At 40.2% G+C, this 25,505-nt stretch overlaps 1 protein-coding gene across 6 annotated transcripts; it reads right to left on the bottom strand.

The window, feature by feature from the left end:
- On the bottom strand, positions 1 to 25,403 carry MTAP (methylthioadenosine phosphorylase). Of its 6 annotated transcripts, none has more exons than XM_027670274.1 (10): positions 25,346 to 25,403; positions 24,038 to 24,125; positions 20,175 to 20,261; positions 14,682 to 14,740; positions 14,402 to 14,554; positions 12,241 to 12,408; positions 10,936 to 11,038; positions 7,064 to 7,303; positions 6,432 to 6,554; positions 1 to 943 (listed from the first exon to the last, which is right to left on the bottom strand). In XM_027670274.1, exons 5-10 carry the CDS (start codon positions 14,515 to 14,517, stop codon positions 905 to 907), a joined length of 789 nt encoding a protein of 262 aa, XP_027526075.1. In that variant the 5' UTR covers positions 14,518 to 14,554; positions 14,682 to 14,740; positions 20,175 to 20,261; positions 24,038 to 24,125; positions 25,346 to 25,403; the 3' UTR covers positions 1 to 904. The 6 variants fall into 6 exon arrangements, with proteins under 6 accessions (XP_027526075.1, XP_027526073.1, XP_027526074.1 ...); XM_027670272.1 differs by having other exon boundaries at positions 14,402 to 14,608; XM_027670273.1 differs by lacking the exon at positions 25,346 to 25,403 and adding an exon at positions 24,710 to 25,051 and having other exon boundaries at positions 14,402 to 14,608.
- Positions 25,404 to 25,505: the final 102 nt, after the last annotated feature.

A 25,505-nucleotide genomic window follows, 5' to 3' on the forward strand; every position in this document is an offset into this window, starting at 1 on the left:
TTGGAGAAGCATTTAATTTATTTACTAGACAAGAAGCAGCAGGTTATTTTATTAAAGTAAAATTATATTTCAAAAAATTGAAATGCATACATTCAAAGCACTGGAGCACATTAATCACTTAATACAGAAACTAAATTTGGAGTTGTTCAGTGAAGCAGAAAATGGCCAGCATAGTGGGACACTGGCACCAAAGTACTTCTAGGTACACTTCTGTAAGTCACATAAGTACATCTTTAGGCACAAATCTGGCTTAGGTATTACCTCAATTTTTTCAACGAGAACATTAATTAATTACACAACTGCTGCTGTGACAGAACCACCACAATTATTAAATCATGTCTTCTAGCACACAAATAAATACACTGCTTTAAAAAGAAATAAACAGAATTAAAAATAAGGATAATGTATAAAAATAGCATAATTTTTATTTGATATGGTTTGCTCAGTTTTTCTGCTATGTTTCAGAAGTGAATTATAATCACTTGCCGTATTTAAGGAAAAGATGGAGGTAGAAACAGCAACACAAACAGCCTATCTGTGAATCTGCTTTATTTTCTTACCTTATTTTATGAAACTGCAACAAGAGTATTACCTAGACTTTAATTTCTACCATCAATTAAAAGGTACTACTGAATAGAGCATACTGACTTTTTTCTTCAACCACCGTCCGATCCAGCTTGACAGTAAAGCTATTTCTAGTTGAAAACATACTCAATAGCTAATTTTAGCCATCTTATACATTATCAAACTGATAAAGATTTTAACAGCGGCCTTACATATTATCACTGGTTAACATTTAGTCCATTCTTTTATGCCTGTAACAATTTTTGGAGATAATATAACCTCTGGAAGTTCACAAGTGATCCACTCTTCCTTGTAAGCACTCCAAGATTCATCCAGGTTGTTACTGCTTTGGCAGGATGACCGAACACTGCACTGTTGTCTGAAATACAAAGTCACAGTAGATGAATGCTGCTTCTGCCAGTGCAGGGGGAATTACTTTTCAATGTAAAGGTAGACTACATAGCTTCCATTTGGATTACAAATAGGTGTAACCCCTTACCTGTGCATAGTTATCTCCAACTTCTTCCAAACCACAGAATTTAAAAGAATTACAAGATGGGCACACCCACACATGGAGCTGTCACTAGAACTTTTGAAAACCTATGTGACACGCTGATTGGTATTGAGAAAAACAACCATATTGCAGAAACACTAAATTATGGACTTTGGGCTCACACGATACAAATGAAAAACTGTGCAGCTTGCTTTTCTTGACTTCTATACGATTTTTCATCAGTTTGGAAGTACAGCTATTCAGAAAATAAACCTTTCTCTAAAGGTGCACTCACTGGGAGTGAATGCAATCAATACTCAGGTTATGTAGGGAGAGGCAACTTTGTCATTAGCCACATTCAAGGGCAGGACCTGAGAAACACTTCAATCTCAGCTTTTGTGAGAGGTCCTTAGCCTGTAAGTACCACTGCATGTGCAGACCAGTGCAACTACAGTTGAAGTGAAGCCTCGATGAATTTTTCCCCTCTGCCTTATTCACCTGAGCCAGTTTACTCTGGTCACATAAGTACATTCACTGATTTCACTGAGATATTTTTTGGGGAAGAAAATTATTCAAAAATATTTACAAGATTAGAGTTCTACATGACTACCTTAGGAATGTCAGTTTTAGTTTGTGATAGAGCAGAAAAAATGACTGAAAAATATTAAGCTTTATGCCCTTCAACCTACCAAACATAAATGCCCAAGTGTGTCAATGATGAAGTATGTCGAAACACATACATACGGTATCTACAGATACCTTACCTAATCTAAACTATTCCACAGTATTGACTTACCACAACTCTCAAAATACAGCATTATTCTTTGTATCAAAGGTCTGCCAAATACCATTTCAAAAAGGCTAGTACAGAAGTTCAAAAAAAGGCAGGTAGCATCAGCAGGTTTCCTCACAGAGACAAGAAATTTACCTGAGGAGCACTCACAAAAGCTCTGACACCTTACCACAAGCAGATTTGCTTGCAGCCACACTGTAAGAAAAATCAGTTTCCACAGGACATCCCTTTTATCATTTTAGTTCAGATTCTCTCCTGATCCTTATGGTGTTGAACCTTATTGTAAGAAAGGTACAGAGCTCAATTCCCAGTTATTATTAGCTAAAATTCAACAGGACGATTTTTTCCTCTCTAACCAATACTTTTCCTAGCAAAGATAAAAAGGAGTCTATTATATCAGTTCCCATTTGAAATTGTCTGCTGTCACCAATTCATTTACTGCCTTCAGCAATGAGACCATGTTTTACATGATAAGCTTGTGGTATCAGTGCAGTGGCTTAAGTTCTCGTTGCCTTTGGCATCTCTTCCGAGTGTCATCCACAGACAAGCTTTGGTTTTACTGAAAGAATTCCTAACATGCCTGCTCTTGCTTTTCGATTCCTTCTTTGTAGCTTGTCCTTGCTTCCAACCCTTGAACGTCATGTTTTCACACAGAGCTCTGTTTCCTGTTCAGTCAACTCAGTTTCCTGATTGGTCTTTCTTTGGATCAGTCCTGTACTTGGAGAATGCTGCCCTTAAGGACCTGCCTGATTTCTGGAGCTCCTTGTCTCTTCAGAGCTGCCTTCCATGAGACAATACTGCACTCCAGCACCTGTACTCTGCTAACTGCCTTTCTCGCAGTTAGGATGCAAGAATCCCATAGGATGTCAAACACCACTATTTCATGAGCATTACAGCAACAAGGACTCCCTGAAGCAACAACTCAGCCTCGGGCATATTGATCACCATAACTGGTCTACTCTGGCCTCCAATCGGGAGGCCTGGAGACACACCATCTATAACGCTGCTGATGCTTTTGAGAAAGCACGCAGGATCACCCTTGAGGAGAAAAGACAACGCAGAAAGAATCGAGCCTTGCAGCATATACCATCTAAGGAGTCTTTCTGCTGTGTCTTTTGCAACCGGACTTGCCTTTCTCGTATTGGCCTTTTTAGCCACCAACGCGCTTGCAAGAAAAGTGGGTAGAGCCCTTCCCAAATCTTCGTTCGCGAAGCCTGGCCATGATGATGATGACAGCAACAACTGCCAGTAATTACCACCTCACTACACAGCTCTTCTCTGTGAGCAGCATATCAAGCTGTATATCACCCATGACTGACCCATCCGATCCAGAAATTTCCCTGATACCAGCTAGAAATCACTTGGACCACTGTGATCACCAGCATGATCTGTGTTTCTTCATCCATGACGTAAATATCATGTGGTAGTACCCTGTCCTGAAAGAGTAAGGGCTTTAACCCAAGACTGGAGAATGACCTCTTTACAACAAGAGTCAGGAAATATTGGTCTAAAGACATCTTAAGCAGTCAGAAAATTAGTAACTTTCAAATTATGACTAAACTCACCGGCATATCACAGATGAAAAGACACATGAAAATGAAAGGGACCTTTAGCAGAAAAACAGCTCTTGGAGATTTTGCTTTAACACTGCAGTCTTTCCTAAAGACTACTGTGAGATTCAGAGGTCACACCAATGCACGTGTGTACAGGTGGGATGCATAACTCCACGTAAGGAGAGAGAGAAATGCAGGTGGGCAAAGAGACTGGTAGCATAATTTCTCCTGCCTGGTAAAGTTCCTTCAGTCACAGCAGCCAGATTACAGAGTTTGGGAAGGAAAAGCTCTTGTGTCCATGTAGAGCTTTATCATTTTACATGCTTCCCCAACACTAGAAACAGACATTGGCAAATGCCCACTTGAGATACCCAGATGCATCTTGGATATAGGCTGTCAGTGACAGCAGTGTACCAGCTGCAGTCTTATTCAGCTTGCCCCTTGTCTGTGTTCCTTAACACATTACTACAGGGCATGCAAGATGTGCTGCCTTCAAGCTCTAGGAAAAGGTACCTCTGGAACAGATCAGTTAAAAAAACCTCACCATGTGACCTTCAAAACTCCCAGTGTAAAATATGCAGAAGTACACTACAAGAAAATAGTTTTTTAAACTCTTTATGGTTCACCTACACATTTGTACAGAAGCACATACTTATATTTCTCTCTTTGCTGCATTGCAAAATTGCCTCTCTAATTCATTAACCCAGAAGCCTAGGATCAATCCTTCATCTACTTTACTATCATTTCATTCCCCCAAAACGACGATTTTTAGCCTTTCCTGATTTTCCTATGTAAAATCAGAATAAGCCTCCAAAGCCTTTGGAGCTTTAGAATTTTGTCACTTTTCCAGACTACCTGGTTGTGTTAAATCATAAACAGTTGTGACTCCTACTCTCTTGACATAAAATTTCAATCCCCACTGCCAATACCTACTTTCTGTTTCCAGTTCCTCAAATGCCTTCAGATCAACTCCCTTTCTCAGTATACTATCACTCAAACCAAGCCACTATCTGCAAAGAGCAAAAAACCCATAAGAATTGTCAATCTCAAGTGAAACTACCCCATTATTCATCATTGATAATGAGGCAGCACTAGATGTTTAAGAGAAAAAGGGTTTAAGAAGCTACATTAGGATGGAGTGACCCTTCCTCTGGGGCTTCATATTTTCTTCCCTCGGCAAATAGTACTTCAGGGACTGAGTTGGAAGAAACACTTTACAATGAACTGAAAGAAGGGTTGGTGTTCATTAAAGGGGAATCCCACACACGTAGTGACAGCTCTCTTTCACTTCTGATGAAGATTCAAGACAATAATGCAAAAGGAATGCAAGAGGACACTGCTCACTGAAGTACATCTGTCAGAAATGGAGGCAGATCCCTCAGTACTTTCACAGCATTATATAATTGGGAACCATTTCCTTGCATGTCAGTATGAAAAAGTAGCTAAGGAATACCTAGCATATGTTTTAGACTATTTGTTCAAACTCTGAGTTTTGCTGTATAGCCAGGCATCTGTATCAAAAAGAGCAGCCCCATCCTCTGAAAATGTTGTTTTCTGTGGATTAGAGAGGAGAAGGAATACTGATTCTGTTGCTTCCCTTATCCATCCATGACACAACTTTCTAAAGAATGCAGAGGGGAAAGGGAAAAGTCAGTCACCTCTCCCAAATATATAGAGGGGACATTAAAATAACTGGTTCAGATAACCAGGAAGAAGAAGAGTCATAATTCAGACACTCCCAATAAAAAGTAGGTTTTTCAGTGAAGAATCAACAAGACTAATTTCAAGGATTTGGGCTAGACTTCCACGAACCTGACCTGGTCATGTATGCTTAAAAGTGTCTGAGGTGAATTTTGCTTCATATATCTTTCCCTTAGGACACTGACTAAACTAGAGATGAGAATCAGTGACAAGAGAACCACACTGTAAACAAACCCCAAAATTTGATTCCTATTAGAAATCATGGAAGATTTTTATAGCACGTGCAGTTCTGCTCACTGTTGAATTTCAGGGACACACTTTCGGTAATGTGAAGACATGACTTATGCCTGTGTTCATCTTTCTTACCCATTCAAATTACAGTCAACACAGTGATTTTTGGAAAAGAGGAAGAAAGAACCTAACAGAGGGAAGCGTTATCAGACTGGATTCTCTCAGAAGTTTCCTCAATAGGCAGTTTCCTCCTTTTCAGACAGCTGCTGCTTCCACCAAGAGAGATTCTTGTGGCCCACTTCTGTCTGCTCTCTTTCACACTCCAATTATCTTTCCCTACCTCCCACACCACCTCAATATAATTCTCAGTTACGTTCACACTACAAGCTCTTGTACTCTTGGGAGTAGCTATTTATCAAAAAACGCTTGTTGAGAAGTTGGGTAGACATCCAAACCATTTAAACATTGTTTTTTCCCTCTTGCTACAGCCACAAATGAATCTCAAGCATGCTTGTGAAACAGAGGAAATACAGAACATGTAAGTAAACCTTGTCTAAGGAAAAATCTGCCTAAAAATTCCCTTGGCAATATGTTTTGAAATGTTTTTCTTTGTCGTTTTTTTTTCATGCACTGTGGATTTGAAACCTGTGGGAGAACACACTTCCAATAATTTCAAACCCATATCTTGTAACAGACTCTTCTTCTTCTACATATTAAAGTCAGCACAATGCTTTTGGTTTGGTTCAGTCTTTTCCATTTGACTCTCCATTGTGCTAAGACCAGGTTTTTCATTCGGATACTCACATATATTTGTATCTTACTTGTGCTATGAAGGATAACACTTCATCAACCATATATAGCTAACCATTTTTTTAACCTTTCATAAAACTTCTTGTAAAACTGAAGCTAGATCTTTGCAATAAAGCTTGCAAGAATCTGGTAGAATGTTTGCCCATCTTGGATGGATTTGGTTTCTTGAAGCATCTACTCTGAAACATTGTGATTTAAACAGAAACACTCTGTACCATACACCTGTGTTATGTACTTATACACATACACTGTTTCTTGTACTCATCAGCCTCATGAGTGTACTTACTTTCAGGGTGTGCAGGGTGTTGGTCCATTCCATCGAACCTATCTGAGGTATAGCAGTAAGGAGTATGCTAGTAGCTTTATTTGCATTTCCTTTCAGCGTCTTTAAAACTTTATCCACTGAAACCTAGAAATACAATAAAACTGAATGATGTCTCTCAATTTTGATGGCACACGTTTTTAACAACCAAATAAATTTAACTCATAAGTATAAAGGTGAAGCCTTACAATGTCTTTTTAGACAGTAAGAACACCTTTCCTCTCTGTGTGTATGGTGTATATTTGTGTATTGAACACAAACAGGAGAACTAAGGCATATGTGCTGTTTTGCACAGAGCTGCAAAAGAAAAAACACGAGACCAAATACAAGAAGACAGAGCTCATGAGCTTCATACTCAAAGACCATCTGATTCAGACAAGAGGAAACAAAATGTTTGCTAATATTGAGGCAAGTTTGTGAAAACGAAAGAGAGCAACAACTGACTCGGTTCCTACTTTCACAATCATACATCATGAATACCTCAGGGATACTGATGTAGGCAAGAACAGATTTAGTTCAATATGTCATCTCTTACCAAAACCACATTCTCATTCAAATCCCTGATGACAAGACCAGAGGAAAGAAGTTTCACTCACTGCTTCTTCATGTTCCTTCCAGCAGTCATAATCTGTTGCCATGGCAATACTAGCATAACTCATTCCAGCTTCCTTCGCAAGAATCACTTCAGGCACTGTGGTCATGTTGATAACATCAGCTCCCCAGCTGCGAAACATACAGCTTTCTGCTCGAGAACTGAAACGTGGGCCTTCAATTGTGACCACTGTCCCCTTGGAATGACACTGGAGCCCCAGCTTCTTGGCAGTCTCAATAAGAACCTGCAAAACATGCCAACATTAGGAAAAGGAAATAATTCCCCTCCCGCAGTGCTTTTGCATCCCACCAAAAAGCTTATATACAAAAGAAGTTAGCTTTACGCAAAGCAGTCAAACTTCATACGGCTACAGCTGTCCAAAACCAAGGATCAGTTTAGTTTTCCCCACCCAACAAGAGAAATTAAGAGTCCTACCAACAGGAACAAACTTGAACTCATTTGATTTTGTTGGTATCAGCTGGATTATTGCTTTCAGTGCAGATTAAGAAGACTGGAAAACAGGATTTTTTTGCATATTTAGACTGTGCTTACACTGCAAACAGAATGGTGGAAGTGGTCCACTGAGCACTACATTATCACGTGGCAGAGTTGAGCTAGTGAGAACAGTAATAGGAAATTTATGTTTTGAAGAGTTGTGGTCAATGGGCCACTGTGCACATGGAGACCAGTGATGAGTTGTGTCCCTCAGGGGTCGGTACTGGAGCCAATACAGTTCAACATCTTTGTCAGTGACACAGACAGTGGGATCGAGGGCATCCTCAGCAAGTTCACTGACACACCAAGCTGTGTGGTGCAGTTGACAAGGTGGAGGGAAGGGATGCCATCCAGAGGGTCTTTGACACACTCAAGAGGTGGGCAGATGCAAACCTGAAATTCAACAAGACTGAGTGCAAGGTGCTGCACCTGTGTTCGGGCAGTCCCAGATACAGCTACAGGCTGGACAGAGAAGTGACTGAGAGCAGCCCTGTGAGAAGGACTTGGGGGTGATGGCTGATGAAAAACTCAATGCGACTCAGCGATGTGCACTGGCAGCCCAGAAAGTCAGCGGAATCCTGGGCTGCATCAAAAGGAGCATGGCCAGCAGGTCGAGGGAGACGATTCTACCCCTCTACTCAGCTCTTGTGAGACCCCACCTGGAGTACTGCAAACAGTTCTGGGTGTCCCCAAAACAAGAAAGACATGGAACTGTTGGAGCAAGTCCAGAGAAGTGCCACTAAGTTGATAAGAGGACTGGAGCACCTCCCCTATGAAGACAGGCTGAGCAAGTTGAGGCTGTTCAGTCTGGAGAAGAGAAGGTTGCATGGAGACCTCACAGCAACCTTCCAGTATCTGAAGGGGCCTACAGGGAAGCCAGAGAGGGACCCTTTGTCAGGAACTGTAGTGATAGGACAAGGAGTAATGGGTACAAATTGAAAGAGCGGAAATTTAGGTTACATATTAAGAAGAAACTTTTTACTATGAGGGTGGCAAGAGACTGAACAGGTTACCCAGGGAGGTTGTGGATGTCCCAACCCTGGCAGTGTTCAAAGCCAGGCTGAAAAAGGCCTTGAGCAACCTGGTCTAGTGGGAGACATCGCTGTCCATGGGAGGGGAGATGGAACTAGATGATGTTTAAGGTGCATTCCAACCTCTTAACATTCTGTGATTAATTCTGTGCTGTAAGTTAATCTAATATTAATCACACCTAATATTTTGGTTTGTTGCTGATGTTAATTCTGAATCTATGTTTAACTGAATGTCAATTATTACACATTGTTAATAAATCAATAGACAACTTGAATTGTGACTTGACTTAAACCACAGTTGAGGAGTACTTTCCCAAAATACTTTATAAAGTTCCAATTTTACTGCCTATAAGATGTTGCATTGAGCCTCAGTTTCTGAAAGCACTAATAACCAAGGCACTCCGTGGTATTCAAAACTTCACAGTTGGAGGAAAAGATAAACTCAGTTCAGATGCTTATTTAATTTACAGTGCATAAACCAACTAAACCAGAGTATTTTAATGTATTTGCAAAAATGCAACATAATATAAAGTTTTCAGATGTTTTGATGTAAAATTCCTTAAATAGACTGTTACATTCACAGTTTGGACTTTATTATTATTGCATTTATTCATGAAATTCCCCTGCATTGGGCCGAAATTATTCCAACTATTTTCAGGGATAGTTTCATGGAAAAAGTTTAAGTCACTTTCGTCTGGTATTTCAAATAAAGTAAAAATATTCCTTCTCAGCCTCACAAAGAGTCCAAAACCACGTCCTTTAAAACATCTGTTAGACTGATTAGAATGCAGATGACATTATGCTAATGAGATTATGATCACATGTGAGACTGGGAAGTACCTAAATGTTTTTTCTCTGTTTGAAAAGGTGCATTTCTCTGCTGGCTTTTCAAAAACTGTATTACCTTGTCTACAGACAATAACATTGTCTCTAGCTAGTTAACAGCTGAAAGAAAACTAGTTTAGGTGTATGTCTCCTCCAAGCCCAGAAAATGCCTTATGCATGAGTACTTTTTTTTTAAAGTGAGAGTCAGTGTGAAGTGCTGCCAATCACTTCAGAAATAACAGTTTTCAATCAATTTCTTAATAAACTCCTTGTATCTGTTGTGACATGACACTATGCTCACAGTTAGAAAGCAACTCTATGCCAACTAACTTTTGGTAAGAGCATTGACTAGATTCCTTTTTGCAAGAAAAATGCAAAGTGTATAATTTGCAGCTCAATAGAACAAGGTCAAACGCATGCATATGTTTAATATGCAGTGGTTTGTTTCCTCATGAGACTTGAAATATCTTTAGTTCATTGTAAAACATCTCAATTCCCAGTGTGGACTTGCTGATGGTTATCTTTAAACCACAGTGTGGCCAATTAACAAAAATAGCCCACAAGGACACTGAAGTGAATTGGTGTCAAAAGCAGAATAGATCAGTAGTACAGACGTTTGTATGTTCTCTGGGTATAGATTGTGCCACCTGCTTCACAACTGAGCTTTGTCTTGCTTGCAGAGAGCAAGTCTGTTAGATCGATATGACTGCTTTTGTAAGTATTTCTGTTCCCCTGAAGAACATACCTCCTTGCAGCTTCTGATCAGAGCATTCAACAATAGCACAAAATATGAAATTTAACCTTCACCTTCCTTTTTCCTCAACTCTAAGAATACACTAAGACGACATATTTAATTACAGATACAGCCCTCCCAGAAGCTTATAAAGGTATTGGAAAACAGAGAAATGTTTCACACTCCCAAGTCTAAGTGGTTATGAACCCTGAAAATCCTGAAGTGACAAAACTGAAAGCAAAAGTTAAGAATAAAAGGTTACTGCAATTTGGCATGTTTTCACATTTAACATCCGAAGCCTTCACTCTCCACCATCACCCAGCTCTACAATGCACAGACCTACAAATGCTATACTGTAATTTCTGTGAATGCTAAAGTACTATTTATTTAAATATTTGTATTAAGTATGTGGAGTGCCTCTACCATAGGTGCAGCTTTATTCAGAACAAAATGGAACCAATTCCTAATCCTAACTGCTTTGTTTACTTCATTGCTCTCTTGGCCGGTTACCTGATAAATAAAGATCTTTTGTCCATTTATTAAGACTCTAGGGAAATCTAGGTTGCCAACTGACATCTTCTGCATACTTCCCTTAGAAAGACAGACACAAGATCTTTTACTTCCCATGCCTTCAAAATGTTACATTTGTCCTTAATATCATGACATATCGGAGAAACAGGACAAAGAGGTGCATATTGTGACTATATTCTAAGAACACACAATTAGACTAATATATCACAAAAAAGTGCCATAAAAATAACATTTCTAAACACTATTACAAAATTCACTAACCTCTCTGGTTTTGGTGCAGAATGGCTCTGCCATTGGAATATGACATACTCCTGGAAGACTGGAATGTTGCCCATCATATAAAGTACAATGTCTTTTAGTTGTCCTAGAAAAGCAGTAACATGCTTAGAGAGAAGAACGGAAATAAAACAAAAGAGAAAGCAAGAAATTTCTACAAATCAAAAATCAAAGCATCCCTGGGAGGTGGGTGGAAAAATCAGTATGATCTTAATGACCACCTGTAATCCTGTTTTGTCTCTGTTCAAACCCTTCAGAATTGAGCTCAAGACTATAAAGTGTTACTCCAGGAGCGCATTATCAAATAATTAGAGAAAATCTTTTATTAACAAGATGCTGAAATGCTTATTTGTTCCTCAGTATTTTCACAATGTTCCTCAGCTATGTCCACCACATTATGTTGCAATTCTACCCAAAAACAATCAGCTAATTTAATAGTCAGGCATGTAACCTCCAAAAAAAAGAGCACAGTAAGCTTTCAAGAAGGCAAGGAATAAAGTCTGAATTACCACAAGGCTAGTCAAAATAGAACTTGTTCATATCATTGCATTCCTACAATGAAAGGATGGGAATTTATAGGAACAGCTTCCTGCACAAAAGAGGTGTGAATTCAAGTAGAAAAATTTGGCAACAGGTTGTCTTCTTGTTCTCAGAAAGATCATGCCCACCCAGCACTGGCAGCTCCCTGGTAGGAGAATCCTTTTTCTCTTTTCTTTCAACTGAGAAATTGTTTCCATGCATGCAAATGGCCAAACATGCTGCAGAAATTACCATCCAGCAGGTCATTTTGGAACACACGGAACTGTTGCCCAATATCACTTTACCTTCAAATGCACCACCTCAAGCTAACTCACCCAATTGGATGGCACAAACCCTCAGGAACAAAACTCTTTGAGACATTCCCTTCTTCCTTGCAGGGTGTTACATATTGTACTTTACAGGAGAAAATTAAGACAACAGCCAAATTCAACCCACAGTTAAAATACAAAACATCTACTGCTAATACTGTTTACAACAGCCCCCCTATACAAGTTAGCAAATATTTTTTAAAAAAGGTTTAAAACACAAGTTATATGTTGAAGTAGGTTTGGGAAAAAAAACCAAACAAAACAATAGGGCAGCCTTAAAAATGAGATTATAAAATAGCAAAGAGATCAACAAATTAAAAACATATGTAAAATGGGATACACTGTTAAAATCAGTGGAAACACTGATATTATTTTTTTCCTTACAGGATACTGAAAAGGTGCAAATAGAATGTATCTGATTTTTCACACTTTTCTTACTCACCTGTCAATGAACTGGTCAATTATGACAAGATCACCAGGTTGTATTTCCTCTCGTAAGGAACCACAGGCAGTAGTCACTAATACGTGGGAACAATTTTCTTCTTTCAACGCCCAGATATTGGCACGGTAGTTGACGTTCGATGGCATAACTGTATGATGCCTTCCATGTCTGCAAAGGTACATGTTGCAAGAGAGTAAAATAAATCAGACCGAAATTGCCTTCCTTCTCCCAGATAAAGAGAATTCTGAGAAACATATTTTCCCTAACAATACTGGAAGTGGAACTGATCATTTCAGCTACTTCCAGTGTACCTTGTTTTCCTAAACATACTAAGGTCCTCTCAGCATTCAATTTAGAAACAGTGGTGTAATTTTCTTTTTAAATGCAAAAATTTTTCAGTTCAAGACTGTAATGAAAAGAATCTTAAAAATACAATCCAAATATACTTCAGCAGATTCAAGAGTAAAATAAGCATTTTCCTCTGAATTTTCTAAGTCAGCTCCATAGATTCCAAAACTCTTTCCACACACTACAAGAAATTTCTAAGATTTATATACACCTCTAGGAATTTTCCTCCCAGAAGTGCTGCTTGTATTCCCCCACACAGAAAAGAGTAGCCCATCACAGAACACTGTGTTCTAACCTGTCATCTTTCCAAAGAAAACAGTAGAATCATCACATTTTTCTCTTTGCTTTTGAAGTTATCTGACAGCTTTCATAAATTAAAAGAATGACTTCACACTGCTGCAGTATTCTTCTTCACCAAGACAGGAAATACTTAGTCTTGTAAGCACAAGCTTTTGTGCTATCTCTGCCTTTGCTAAAGAAGTACTTCACTCATATAATGATTAAACACATTTGAAAATTATTTTCAACCATGTAAGAGAAAAGAAGGACCTTTATTTCCCAATTGATTTTTTCAGAGATCAAAAAGTCCTAAGAATTTGATCATTTGGGAACTGAGAGTTGCACACAACATGACCAAGCACTGTCAGGGAGGATTCCCATGTTGTCATTACCATTTCTGATAAGCTATTAGGAATGCAGATTTATTGCTTAATGTTGCAGTTGCTGTCATAATCCTCTTCCAGAATACATGTGCCTTTTTTTAATTTGAAATTTGACATTCAGAAACCAAAACACAAAATGAAGTTTTCAGGTACCTTAGCCCTAAAAGTAAACTCACAAAGGTCATATATGAATGGTCATAAATTCCAGTGAGGAGGTAAACCACAGCCAAGTTGTTCAGACATCTCTGGCTCAAGGTCTAGTTTGACACAGCACAGCTATGATATCTTGACTTAGCATTTCATTTGAGAAAATGAGAAAAATGTTGGCCAGTTGTAAAAAAATACATGAGCAAAGTCCACGAAAGATAAGAAAAGTAAAACCACAGACAGAAGTGTAGTTGCAGAGATGGTTACCAGTCAGCAGCTTTAATGGAAAAACACTGGCATGAACAGAATCAGGGCCCTGAGTGCACCACCGGGTCCTAACTGCCCTGGCCAGTCTCACCCTGGGCCTCCACCCAAACTGGAGGTGCTCCTGCCTCCAAGCTCAGACCCCAGCCTTCACTCCTGGCCCAAGCCATGCCACAGGTGTGCCTGTCCCCAGCCCTATCTCCCAGACTGTACTGTGTCTGCAGTCCGAGGTGGGCTTTACACACACGCTATAGCCTTGTCTCCCATTTCCTACTGTTCCTGCCTGGACTTCCTGGATGGGTCCTGGAAGATCCCAGACAACTTTACTTGTCTGGGCCTGCTGCTGTCATTAGTATCTGGCTCTGCCCATGCTGTCTAGATGTTGAGAACCGTGTTAGTATTCTTATGTTTAATCTAGTAGCACACTGGTCCTAGACATCCTTGGTTATATTAGTGAGAAATTGCCATGCACTCATCTGCAGATCCTGCTTCCAGAGTCTCTTCTGAGTATAGTAAGAGATGTCTGAATCATTTAGCGAAAACTGCAGGGGATGCAGCCCCCTAAGCAATAACTGTAACAGTCAGAGGACTCGATAATCAAAGGAAATGATTTGGAAGAGTCTACAGTGGTATTAGAGACAAAATTCATCTGGAAACAGGCATTTTCTCCATTTCACAAAGGAAATCTGCAAACACAGTGAGCAGGTTAATTAATTAGTAAAGTTATCAGCACCACCTACCTACCACCAGAACAGGTGGCCTTGCAGGCTGCCATTCTCACTAGGGCAGTACCTCCCACTGGATTTCTCTTTCCCAACCTAGACAGTATTTTTAATATTCTCTGTCCCTGCAGCATCAAATTTGCTCAGGAAACAAGAGAGACTTCTGCTTGACTTTGTTAGCAACCACACAGAGCAAGATGAAGTCACAGCAGAAATTCAGTTTACCTAATGTAAAGAAAAAAACTCCTGAGAAAATTTTAAGACACATAATATAAACCCCCTTAAAATGCTCATTTACCTTGCTAAGAGCACACAGTCCACATTTTTGATCTTTCCCAAAATCAAAGCATCTGATGGCTGCAAAACAAGCAAATAAGAATGAGTCACAGCCTGACAATCATATTAGAAACCTTTACTACTACCCAAGTATAAGCACAACAGTTATGAAAGGAAGTACTAGCTACCACTGTGGTCTCACATTTTCTTAAGCTCAGCTCTGTAATTTGACATGGTAGATTAGTAAAACAGTCTGGTACAGGAAGATCAAATTTCAGACCAAAAGGATTATCACAATTTTCTGTGTTAATGTACTAACATTAACATTGCAACTCTTTAGGGTTTGAAACCATAATACTTTCAAACATATCAAAAGAGCATTTCAAACAGTGCTTAATAAAAAAGCAGCATGTACATGTTCCTGTTAGATTGATTAGCATGCCTCACTCGTTCCTGTAAACTTGGGTTGCTTTTTGCTAAACAAGTGCCACTCTCCACTAAAGTCCCCTCCCAACATAAATCACATTTAATCTGTCCCTTTCCATAACACTCGCCATTCTCTTCTCAGTCTTTCTACCAGGGGCCCCTATCTCAAAATAGGGGTGTGCAGAGTTCTGGATTCCTCCAACTCACCCCCAGCTTCCTGAAAAAAATCACTCTTCCCTGCTGCTGGAAGTCCTGCTTTTGGGAAGTGAACTGTGATATGACAGAGAAATTCTGGTACATCAGTGGCAGAGGCAGTGTTGTATTTGCTCAGCCCTGGGACTTCTCTCACAGCTACACAACAGGAAAATACATTCCTCCTAACTACCAACCAGCTAGGATGACAGAGCATTTTCATTTTAGCAGTCTAGCTGGCACATGTACCCTGCCTTGGAGACAGGACATACTGCCCACACCCGGCAGCTCCCAAGTCATCAACCACCATTACAATAAATTAACTGTGCTGTGGGCTGTATTCTCCTCCTGGGCATTAGGAATTAGAAATACAAAATATGTCTAGCTTCTCTTTTTGTTAAACAGCTACTAATAAAATTATGATTTATTTACTGATCACAAGTTTGCAAGTGCCTTGAAGGACTCACACATTTACATCTAGAAATGTCCTGTTGCAGGCTACTTGATAAAATACAAACAAAATTATAATGCTAGCTGCAAGATTTCAATCAGAACTTAGTTTTACAGCTGTCAATTCTATTACTCACTAGAAAATTTGCAGAGTTCTAGAATAAAGTGATATGTGAGTCCTATGTAGCTGCATTTTGAAGATACCAATTTCTAATAAAATCATCACCTTCTACTTCCTATTGCACAGATCTTTTTGGCAAATATTCACGTGAAAGCTCTTCAAAGCACCACCAACGCTTCAATTCTGTCAGACACATATTTACTACTTTTTTTTTTACGGGAATGTTCCAGAACATTTATTTTTAGAACTGCAGTGTATTTTCACTTCCTTTGCAAGTCTCCATTTAATATTAAACAATTGATATTTAAATGTTTAATCTTTACTGCACCTTACATATACTCTTCTGAAGCAAATATTCCTTTAAGAGTGAAATTTCAAACAGGGCAAAAGCCTTGTTGTCTAGTTGCTAGCTGTGATGTTACAACATTCCATAACAAGGAAGGTTCACAATAATTAGCAACCGGGGGTTTGTTTTGTTTACACACATTTGCTGTGTGAAGTAATAAGCACTTAGTTCACAGCAGGATACAAAAGTACTCCTATAAACTAAAGAGGACGTCCAGCAAAAGTCCTTGCCTCCTATTCAAATCAAAAGTAAAGATTAGTAAGTTGAAGACTGGACCCTTTGCTTTAGAAGTGACAGATTTAAATTTATTGTGGGTGGTAGATTTAAGTTTATATTCAAGGAAAACAAAAATCAAGGAACACTTGAGATGAAAAGTATCCAGAGGTTCCCCAAGCCTTCATTTAACCTGTGAGCTAGTTTACAAACCAAATTATGCACCTTGTTTTCAGGAGGCAGAAGAGGTGCGTAAGTGTTGCATTACATGGTCTGATTTTTCCTGATGCAAGCACACAAAGCTCAATTCAAGGCCAAATTCCCTCCTGCTTTGTTTGCCAGATACACCTATGACCAGAAAAAGAGGGGGAGCCCCTAGAATAATTTTCTAGAACAGGAAGATATTTTGCCCAACTGGGAAAAGGTGATTCAGAACCAAGATCTGTCATTCAGAAAGTAAAACAATCTAACTGAACTTATATTCTGAACAAAGCTCTGTAGTAGCTTCAAATTTCAATGATGAAGATAAAATTGCTCAGAACAGCATCTATTATCCTGTAGGAGAACAATATTTTCCATATGTGGAGATAGAATCCCCAATGGTTTCAGGGTGTTTTCAACAGAACACCAAATTTTTGATGCACTGAAAGCGGACAAAGGAGAAAGACAGTTGGAATACTAAGAGCTGTAAGCTTATTTATTTTTTTAAACTAATGTAGTGCATTTTCATTATCATTAATGTAACTTGAAAGATCATAGGAGGACCAATGTCAACACAGAGAACCACAAAAACTACCACACTAGTTTCCTGTAACCTTTTCCATATTTCACCTTAAAAAAATATCTCCACATTCCTTAATATTTAGTTTTGTTATCAAATGATTCTTATGATTTGAGAAGGCCAAGTAGAAGACAATTCAAGGACTCTATAGGAACAAAATGTAAGCTATATTCTTTCTAAAAGAAAAGAAACAGCATTAAAGACACATCACAAAGGTTTTCAGCCAAAAATCTCTTGGCTATGTTCTTGCCAAGAAACTTAAGAATTAAACTCCAAAATTTATATAAAGTAGAATTGTACAGTTTGCTTTTTTACATGATAGAAGGAAATGGACATACTTTTTTAACTATGCCTTGCATTTTCCTTTTGACATCCATTCACTTTCACTCTTCCTACTTTTGCTTGAACTAAATAGGCTGATGTTGCATCTCCATTTCTCTCAGAAAATAAAGACCAAAAAGTTCTGAAGTTTATTTAGATTAAGCCCTTTACCTCTTAAAATTTCAGGCAGATTCTCTCTCCACTGATGCCACAGCTCTATGACAAAGTATCTTTACAGCAGAAAAATCCCCATTTGGTTTTCTTTCAAGTAACAATCGAGAACAAGACACATCTTCAGAAAAAATACTAACAAACCACAAAGTTTTAAACTTTTCAAGGCACACAAAAAAAACTACAATTGCTCTCTTGCAATAGTTGCTCTTCTCAATTCTGTAGTTCTAAAATGAGAGGCAGGTTGTGTAACCCTCCTCCCTGAATACTAAAAAGTCTCAGCAGCAAAATAAGTGAATTTTGATCCACCTAATGATAACAGTTGAATTTGTGAGGTTTGTTTCTGCTTCAGCGGAAGTCCATCAACTTGACCCAGTTCAGTGCACTTTATGCGACTGTAACTCATTCACTAAGCTCTGCACATCTTACACTAAGGCTGATCCATCAGTTGCTCCATGAGGATGCAAACTGCATTGAACCACTGAAGTTGATGTGACCTTATAGAGGAGGGAATGTACATGAAACAAGCATCAGGTCAATGGCCTCATTTCTTAGAAGTTCAGATCTAAGAGAAGGAAGACAGGCCATCAGGGTTAAGGATAAAAATTTGCTGTTTGGCTGTGTTCTCTTTCACAGTCCATCCAGGTCAGCTTCACAGTCCCAGTTTAACTCACCCCACTTTCTGGAATTCATGCTTGGATTCTTACCATGACATCTCAGTTATACCCCCACCTCCCTTAGACAGAAAAAAACTTTAATGAGCTTTTAAGTTGAGCCTATGCTAAGTACATAATAGACAGGCTCAGACAAAGCCAGTCTATTGATCAAGGTTTCTCACAAACCACAACAGGTACCAAGATTTATTTTCACCTATTCATGTTGCATTCTGTGAAGAACACAAAAAAAAAGACACCAGCTAATCTGCTTGCTAAATGAAATTTAAAAGCCTTCCATATAGACTGAAGATACAAGACTGAGGAAGCTTTTTCTACTCCCTTGTACAGGACCTATCCTGCAAGTATTCCCACTCCTCTCAGTAACAGTAAATCCTCCTGCACTGCAGAATTTGTGTCACCCAAATCCTGTTGCATCTCAGTGCCATGACACAATAGACCTTCAAATGCTGTGCTGCCACTGTGCCCTTAAATCTGATCCGAACAGAACCCTCTGAGGGAGAATTGTTTAATCCTTCCTAGATAGTAAGGGTTCAGTTAATACCTGCTAAAAGCATAGTGTTACTTTTGCTTTGTCAGCAGTCTCCAAACACATCCGTGCTGTGAACATTCATGACTCTCAAAAACCAGGGAATGTACGGCAACTGGTTTGGTTTAGCCAGTGAATTCTCCTACAGAACAACGCTGGCTACGTTTGGAAAGTACAGTACAGAAAAACACAGAAGGCCAATTCCCTTCATTTTAATACAGTTTGTTGACTCATTTTGAAAGACGGTAGAAAAGTCAAATGTGTTTTTTCTGATTATGTTTTCCCCTCCCTTAATCTTGATCTCCTTCCCCTTCTTGAATGGTGTGCACACAAACTCCTCTTGCTTTTTACATTCTTACTCCCACCTTAAACCATTTTTGAGGGGAGGCACAGATTTAGATGTTCAATCACACACACACATCACCACTGAGCTTTCTGGTAAACTTTTACTCATAAAATAGCACTTGTTACCACATACCAGATGTTTTATTGTTATGTATACTAGCTTACCCTGCTAGATTTCATAAGATATAATTCCAATGGCAATAATAAAGCACCCAGACTCCCTATGTCTTATGACATTACAGAATATCTAAGATCCAATTCTTCTGTGAACTTCCTGTGTCAACTAGAACCTCTCTCACCCTTAATTTTCCTCATCCTTTGTCTTGCCTGTTTCTAGTGAAAATGCTTTGTGACAGGACCTATCCTTCACAATACCACCAATGCTGCATACAGAGCAACAGCCTCAGCCTCCACTTCCTTTTACTGAGAGAAGGGACTGAATCAATGTGAAGGAGAACTGTTCAAGAACATCTGTGTCACAAAAACAGTCTCAGAGCTTCATTTGCAAATTATGTGGTTATAAGCACGACCTTACATTAGCATGTAAAGCATAACTCAGTAGTTACAGGGAAAATGGTGGCCCATATACTTCAAACGACAGTTTTCTGCAATTTGAAAAGGTCCCTGGATGGATCTGACAGAATACAGGTCATATAACAGCATAAACTTGAAAGAGAGGGTTTATCTCTTGATTGCAAATTCAGGACTGAGTTTGTAAATTCATCCAATCTACAAATGAGAAGAGGTGTAGTCTCCTTTGTACATCATCTTTACAATACTTCATTTCTACAAATTAACAATTACACAATACATAGCAAATAAAAAGAACTTGTGCCGGGACCTCCCTTATATATTCATTTAACAGTTTGAAAATTCTTAAACCACACACACACGCATCTTGAAGAATGGCAGAAAGTTTCATAATAAATAAAAAGGTTATACAGACCTTGCCATAAGGAGTGTCAACATATTTTTCTGTTCTTCCTTCTAAGATATCCGGATCATCCAGGCCAGTTCCACCGATAATTCCGATCTTACACAGAAAGTACACATTAGTCTTCTTGCAATTTACATTTAATGGCATGCTGAAAAACTAACCAGCCAGCTACAAAATGTATTTTTTGCTCAAGATGGGACTAGACTACAGAACAACAAAACATAATACGCCCAACACAGCTTCCCAGAATGGAAATTTCAAATAACTGATTTCAAACAATTGTATTTAACTTGCCAATGCCTTACCCTATGATTTTCTCTTTGAAATACCAAATAAAAAAAAAGCTATGGAAAAGTGCACAAAGATGTGCCAACTCAAAATTTATTTCCAATATAAAAATGAAGAGTGTTATTTGGGAATGCCTCTGATGAGTGTGAAATGCATGTAGAAAGCATATTACAACAAAGGCTTCTTGTTTACATGGAGAAAAACAGTCTTATGCATAACCACCATACTGAATAGCAGGCTGTCGTGGTTTAACCCCAGCTGGAAATTGAGCAGCTGCTCACTCAAGCTCCTCCTCTCTCCCCCCTTACCAAGTGGAATGGGGAGGAGAATCAAAGTAAAACTTTTATGTTGAGATAAGAACAGTTTAATAATTGAAAATGAATAAAACACAGTAATAATGGTAAATTATAATAACAATGAAAACGAAAAGGGGAAAAAAAGTAATGCACAGCACAATTGCTCACCACCCCGACGCCAGACCTCCCCTTCCAAACCCCAGATCAGATCCCCTTCTGGGTAACTCTCTCAGTTTATATACTGGGCATGATGTTCTATTGTATGGAATATCCCTTTGGTCAGTTTGGATCACCTGTCCTGCCTATGCTCTCTCCCAGTTTCTTTTGTGCACCTCCTTCCTGGCAGAGCATGAGACAAGAAAAAAAAATTCCTTAACTCAGGATAAACATGACTTAGCAAAAAACTAAAACATCAGTGTGTAATGAACACTATTCTCACTCTAAATCAAAAACACAGCACTGTACCAGCTACTGAGAAGAAATTAACTCTACCCCAGGACACAGGCATTACTATATAGCATTGTACATCCAAAATAATGAAAACATTATTGAAAAAAAATTTGACTTGACAAAATCTAAGAAGTTCCCCAACTAAAATCCCCATTGTGTTTTGATACAATTTATAGTGAAAAAGCATGAAGTGACTCACAATTACTACCTATATGTCATCCTTTGGTAATCACCAATTTCTTGTTCTCACTCATCTGTTCTAGTTCTTTTGTAAAAAAGGAGAAAGAAAAAAAAAGGCTAAATTGGAACATATGTTGTTACTGAGACTAAATTTGCCTGCAATTTCATCTTCCAGCTAAAGAAAAATCCATCTGAATTTTCTTGTTTCTAGTTTACAATGGGAAAGTAACTTGTTTTTGTCACTCTTTAGACAATTCAATTTTCAATCAAGTCAGATTTTCTCTTGAGTTCAGAACACTTTTAGCTCTTTGGATGGAATGGGTACTGTCAAGCTTTTCACAACTGAAAGCTTAGTAATGGTATTCAAAAATGATGTCACTATCACCACCGAGAAAATGCTCTTTTTTTTTTCCTTCAATTTGTTGTTGCAAAGTTCGTATCACTTTCATATTGAAGAATTCATAACTGATTTGTTTATCATGGTAGGAAAAATTTGAACCGTTCTGACATAACTTGTTACCACAAAGACTGAAGACTTCCCAAGTAAAACCTCCAGATTTCAACATACAACACCCCCGCTTCCACAACACACACAGAACTGCCTCCTTCTGTGTTCATAGAGACCCCATTTGTTCAACCACTGTATTAGCTGGCTATCATGCATTTCTTTTCAACAAGCAGACGCTCTGTGGTCTTCAATACACACCCGATACTTCTCTAAGGAAGCTTTCCACACCAGATGCTGTAAACCCTGATACGATGAGGTAGTTTTAACCGATCTCCTACTTCCTTTTGCTACCCCCCTGTGGAGCACGAGGAGCAGTGCAAAGGAAAATAGCATTAAAACCTACGACTCCAATCCTGAACACACAGAAGTATTAGGGAAGACCTAGATCGTTGTTTGCAGTAGTATTGATGGTCTGTTCCCACGTTACTCGTGTTGCTTAGTTATCACGAACATTCAGACTGTTAGGTTTCTAGTGAAAATCCAGAAAACTATATACACTTTAGGATGAATAAAATACAGCCTTAAGAATTATGGAAGGTGTGCAACAGGAGCAATCATACAACACAAAATCAACAAAAGACCATATTTAACATTGTTCTTGCATGCATTCAGTAAACAGGGATGATTGCCACACTAACAGAAGATGTTACCAAAAAGGTGCTTGTTTTTTTCCTTTGGTTTTTTTTGTTTGTTTGATGGTTGGTTTTTTTTGTTTGGTTGGGTTTTTGTGTTTGTTTGGTGTTTTTTAAATCTAAGGAAAAAATAGTCCCTTCAGTAACCGAACTAATTTTAGCTTCCTATAACACTTGTTATGACTTAAGTATATTCAAAAGGGAATGCCTACCTTCCTGAACTTTTACATCTGGCAAAGTGAAAGCTGTTGGGACTGAGGAAAACAGTGCAATGCTGGAGATATCAGCTACAGATACATGATATAAAAGTTATTTTGGAACTGCAATGCTTTAAGGTCCTTATGAACACACAGATCCATCACTATAACAGACTGTCCCTGTACCAGAAAGCAGCACACCTGACCTGGGGCAGCATAGGCCTGGTGTGGTTGCTTTCAAATCTGCTCTCAGGCTTCCTACTCCTGCAGCTTCATCAATATGTGCTTGTGCTGCACTGTTCATTTCCTGAGAAGGCTTTAACACCAATGGCCATGCTGTCAGAAATGGCAGCAGTGCAATGAGCTTGCAAAATATTCACAGTTCCCAGGGTGGAGAACACAGAGCACAGAAGAAGAGCTGGACTATGTTGATTTTGCTCCTGCCTTCTTCCCCACTGCTAAACACCTCAGTGGCCGTCTGGTCAACCCTCAGGCCACCAAAGCAACATTGGCTAGAGAAATGCTGGGAAGACTTATAATTTGCTGGAGTGCTATTCCAGTGGAAGGCAAGTTAGACCAGCAGAGATTTTTGAAGCAGCTGCTTCTCCAACCATGTAATGTCAACTTGGAGCTGGCAGCTCTAACCCTAAATTTAAATTTATCTCTCTGACAATTATTTTTCCTCCAGTATATATAATCTCCAGAAATATTATCTGCATCTGGGAGCAAGGCAATCTGATTCTATATTAAATTCTGCTTTCCAAACCTTCTACTGAATTACCAAAAGGAATGTAGATGCTCTAGGCTCAGTGGGGGAGATACCCTCTGTTCTGGTTTGGACCAGGACAGGATTAATTTTTGCAGTAGTCAGGAGGGAGCATGGCCAGGACACAGAGGTTATTTTATACCACCTCACATCATTTTCTGGGAGAAGACCCTTCCCGAGGTAGTGCGAAGGTGCAGTGCTGAGCATTTGCATATGAATCTCTCGCCTCTCTGGTACACTTTCCTTACTAATATTGTTGCTGTTACTGTTTGTTTTCTTACCGCTGTTTCCAGTAAATTGTTCTTATCTCAACCCGTGATCTGATCTTTACCTTTTGTGCCTCCAATTCTCCTCTCCATCCTATCATAGAGGAGGAGGAGGGGCGAGTGAGCCAGCGGCATGGTTTGGAGTGGTTTCAATGGGAACACTAAATCGAAGAATATCATTCCTAAACCACGACATCCTGTCAAGGGAGCTGAGTTCTATTCCCACCGAGCCCAGGCACGGAAGGTATGGAATGGTAGAGAGAACTTCACCCGGGGAGAACCGTCTCACCTTTCCTCAAAAGCCAGAGACAGTCACATCTAGGAGTGACCTCAAGAATGGAAAGATTGTATGCTCCATTCCAGACACTGATTGCATCCTACAAAGGGATACAAAGGACATAACTTGTAAAAATTAATGGAGGCTGTATCTAAGGATATCTGGAATTAAATCTAAAGTAAAATGGTATTGTAGTAGAGTGAAACATGAATTATTTTAATATTGTCCACCTCCACATTGGGATGAAGAGCAGCAAAACTGAAACCTAACAAAAAGTTATCACACCAGTAACTAAAAAATCAAAAGCATTTCTCTGTGGGAGTCCAAGCAACAATCACACTGAAGCATATGCCATTCTTCACCTGGTGTTTGTTGAAATTCCCCAAGGAGGTTTAAGCACGAGCATAGAAGTATCAGTGCAGTAACAGCCTACACTTGTCCATCTGAGGGTCCTAAACATTGTCATGGTCACCTACGAGTCTCTGTGACAACTAACGACCAACGAATCCCTCTGTATTCCTCTCTTCTGTTTTGGGGATATGGCGAAGAGGGAGAGGATGGCATTACAAAGACTTTCGCTTAAAGAAGAAGAACATCAAACTGCATTAAGAGAATAAACCTGTAAACTGAAGACAACTTGGAACTGTTCTCTACACACCAAAACAATCGGGCGAGTTACTTCACCTCAGAAAAGGAATTTGTAGTTTACTAAAACGCAGTCCCGGGGTTTCAGCCTGCCCACAGGCCTGCTCAGCGCTGGTACCACCGCCGCTCTGAGCCGCTTTTCAGACGGGGCGGGCAGGTCTTAGCGGGGAACTTTCGCACCGCTCGCTCCTGCTGCAACTTCGGGCTCCGTGCACATCCACAGACACAGTGCACAGTTACGAACCCGGCACGGTCCCTCTCACTGACAAACCCGACACACCGCGGCCGGGTCGGATACCCGGAAATTTCAGCAAAGGCCTCCGGATTTCATTAAAAAAAAATTTTAAAAGATGGTCTCTCCCGAGACGGCCGCGGCAGCTCCCGAACGGCCCCGCCCGCGGGAGCGCTCGGCCGGGCACCGCCCGCCACCGCGGCCGCTCTCCCGCCCGGCACCGCCGGGCTGCCGCGCCCGCTCCCGGCGCGAAGGCGGGAAGGGCGGCCGGGAGCGGGGAAGGGAGGGAGGCAGCGCTTCCGGCCACGCGCTCGGCAGCGGAGGGAGGGTGGCGGCGGGGCCCGCGCCATCCCGCTCCCGGGGCGGGGGGCGGAGGCGACAGGCGGGGAGGGATTGCGGGCGGCGGCGGCCGCTGCCCCGCGGCGAGGCGGAGGCGCGCTTACCTTCACGGGCCCCGAGGCGGCAGCGGCGCTGGCGGCGGCCATGTTGGCGGGAGGGCGGGGCGGTGCCGCGGGCGGCGGGGCACGGCCCCCGGAGAGGGGGGAGGGCGCGCTTCCCGCCGCTGGGGGGCAGCACCCGCCCGCGCTGAGGGCCCGGCCCGCC

This window comes from Neopelma chrysocephalum, unplaced genomic scaffold, assembly GCF_003984885.1.
Source record: "Neopelma chrysocephalum unplaced genomic scaffold, ASM398488v2 Primary Assembly neopelma1_96821, whole genome shotgun sequence".
In the NCBI taxonomy this organism is placed as follows: Eukaryota; Metazoa; Chordata; class Aves; order Passeriformes; family Pipridae; genus Neopelma; species Neopelma chrysocephalum.

What these genes read in the sequence shown, in the direction of transcription:
- MTAP (XM_027670271.1), bottom strand. Translation starts at nt 25,387, where the DNA reads ATGGCCGCCGCCAGCGCCGCTGCCGCCTCGGGGCCCGTGAAG. An exon ending in TTGACACTCCTTATGGCAAG is followed by an intron (nt 14,741 to 20,174) that starts GTCTGTATAACC and finishes CTTGTTTTGCAG; the next exon opens with CCATCAGATGCTTTGATTTT. An exon ending in GGAAGGAACATGAAGAAGCA is followed by an intron (nt 6,555 to 7,063) that starts GTGAGTGAAACT and finishes TTGTATTTCTAG; the next exon opens with GTTTCAGTGGATAAAGTTTT.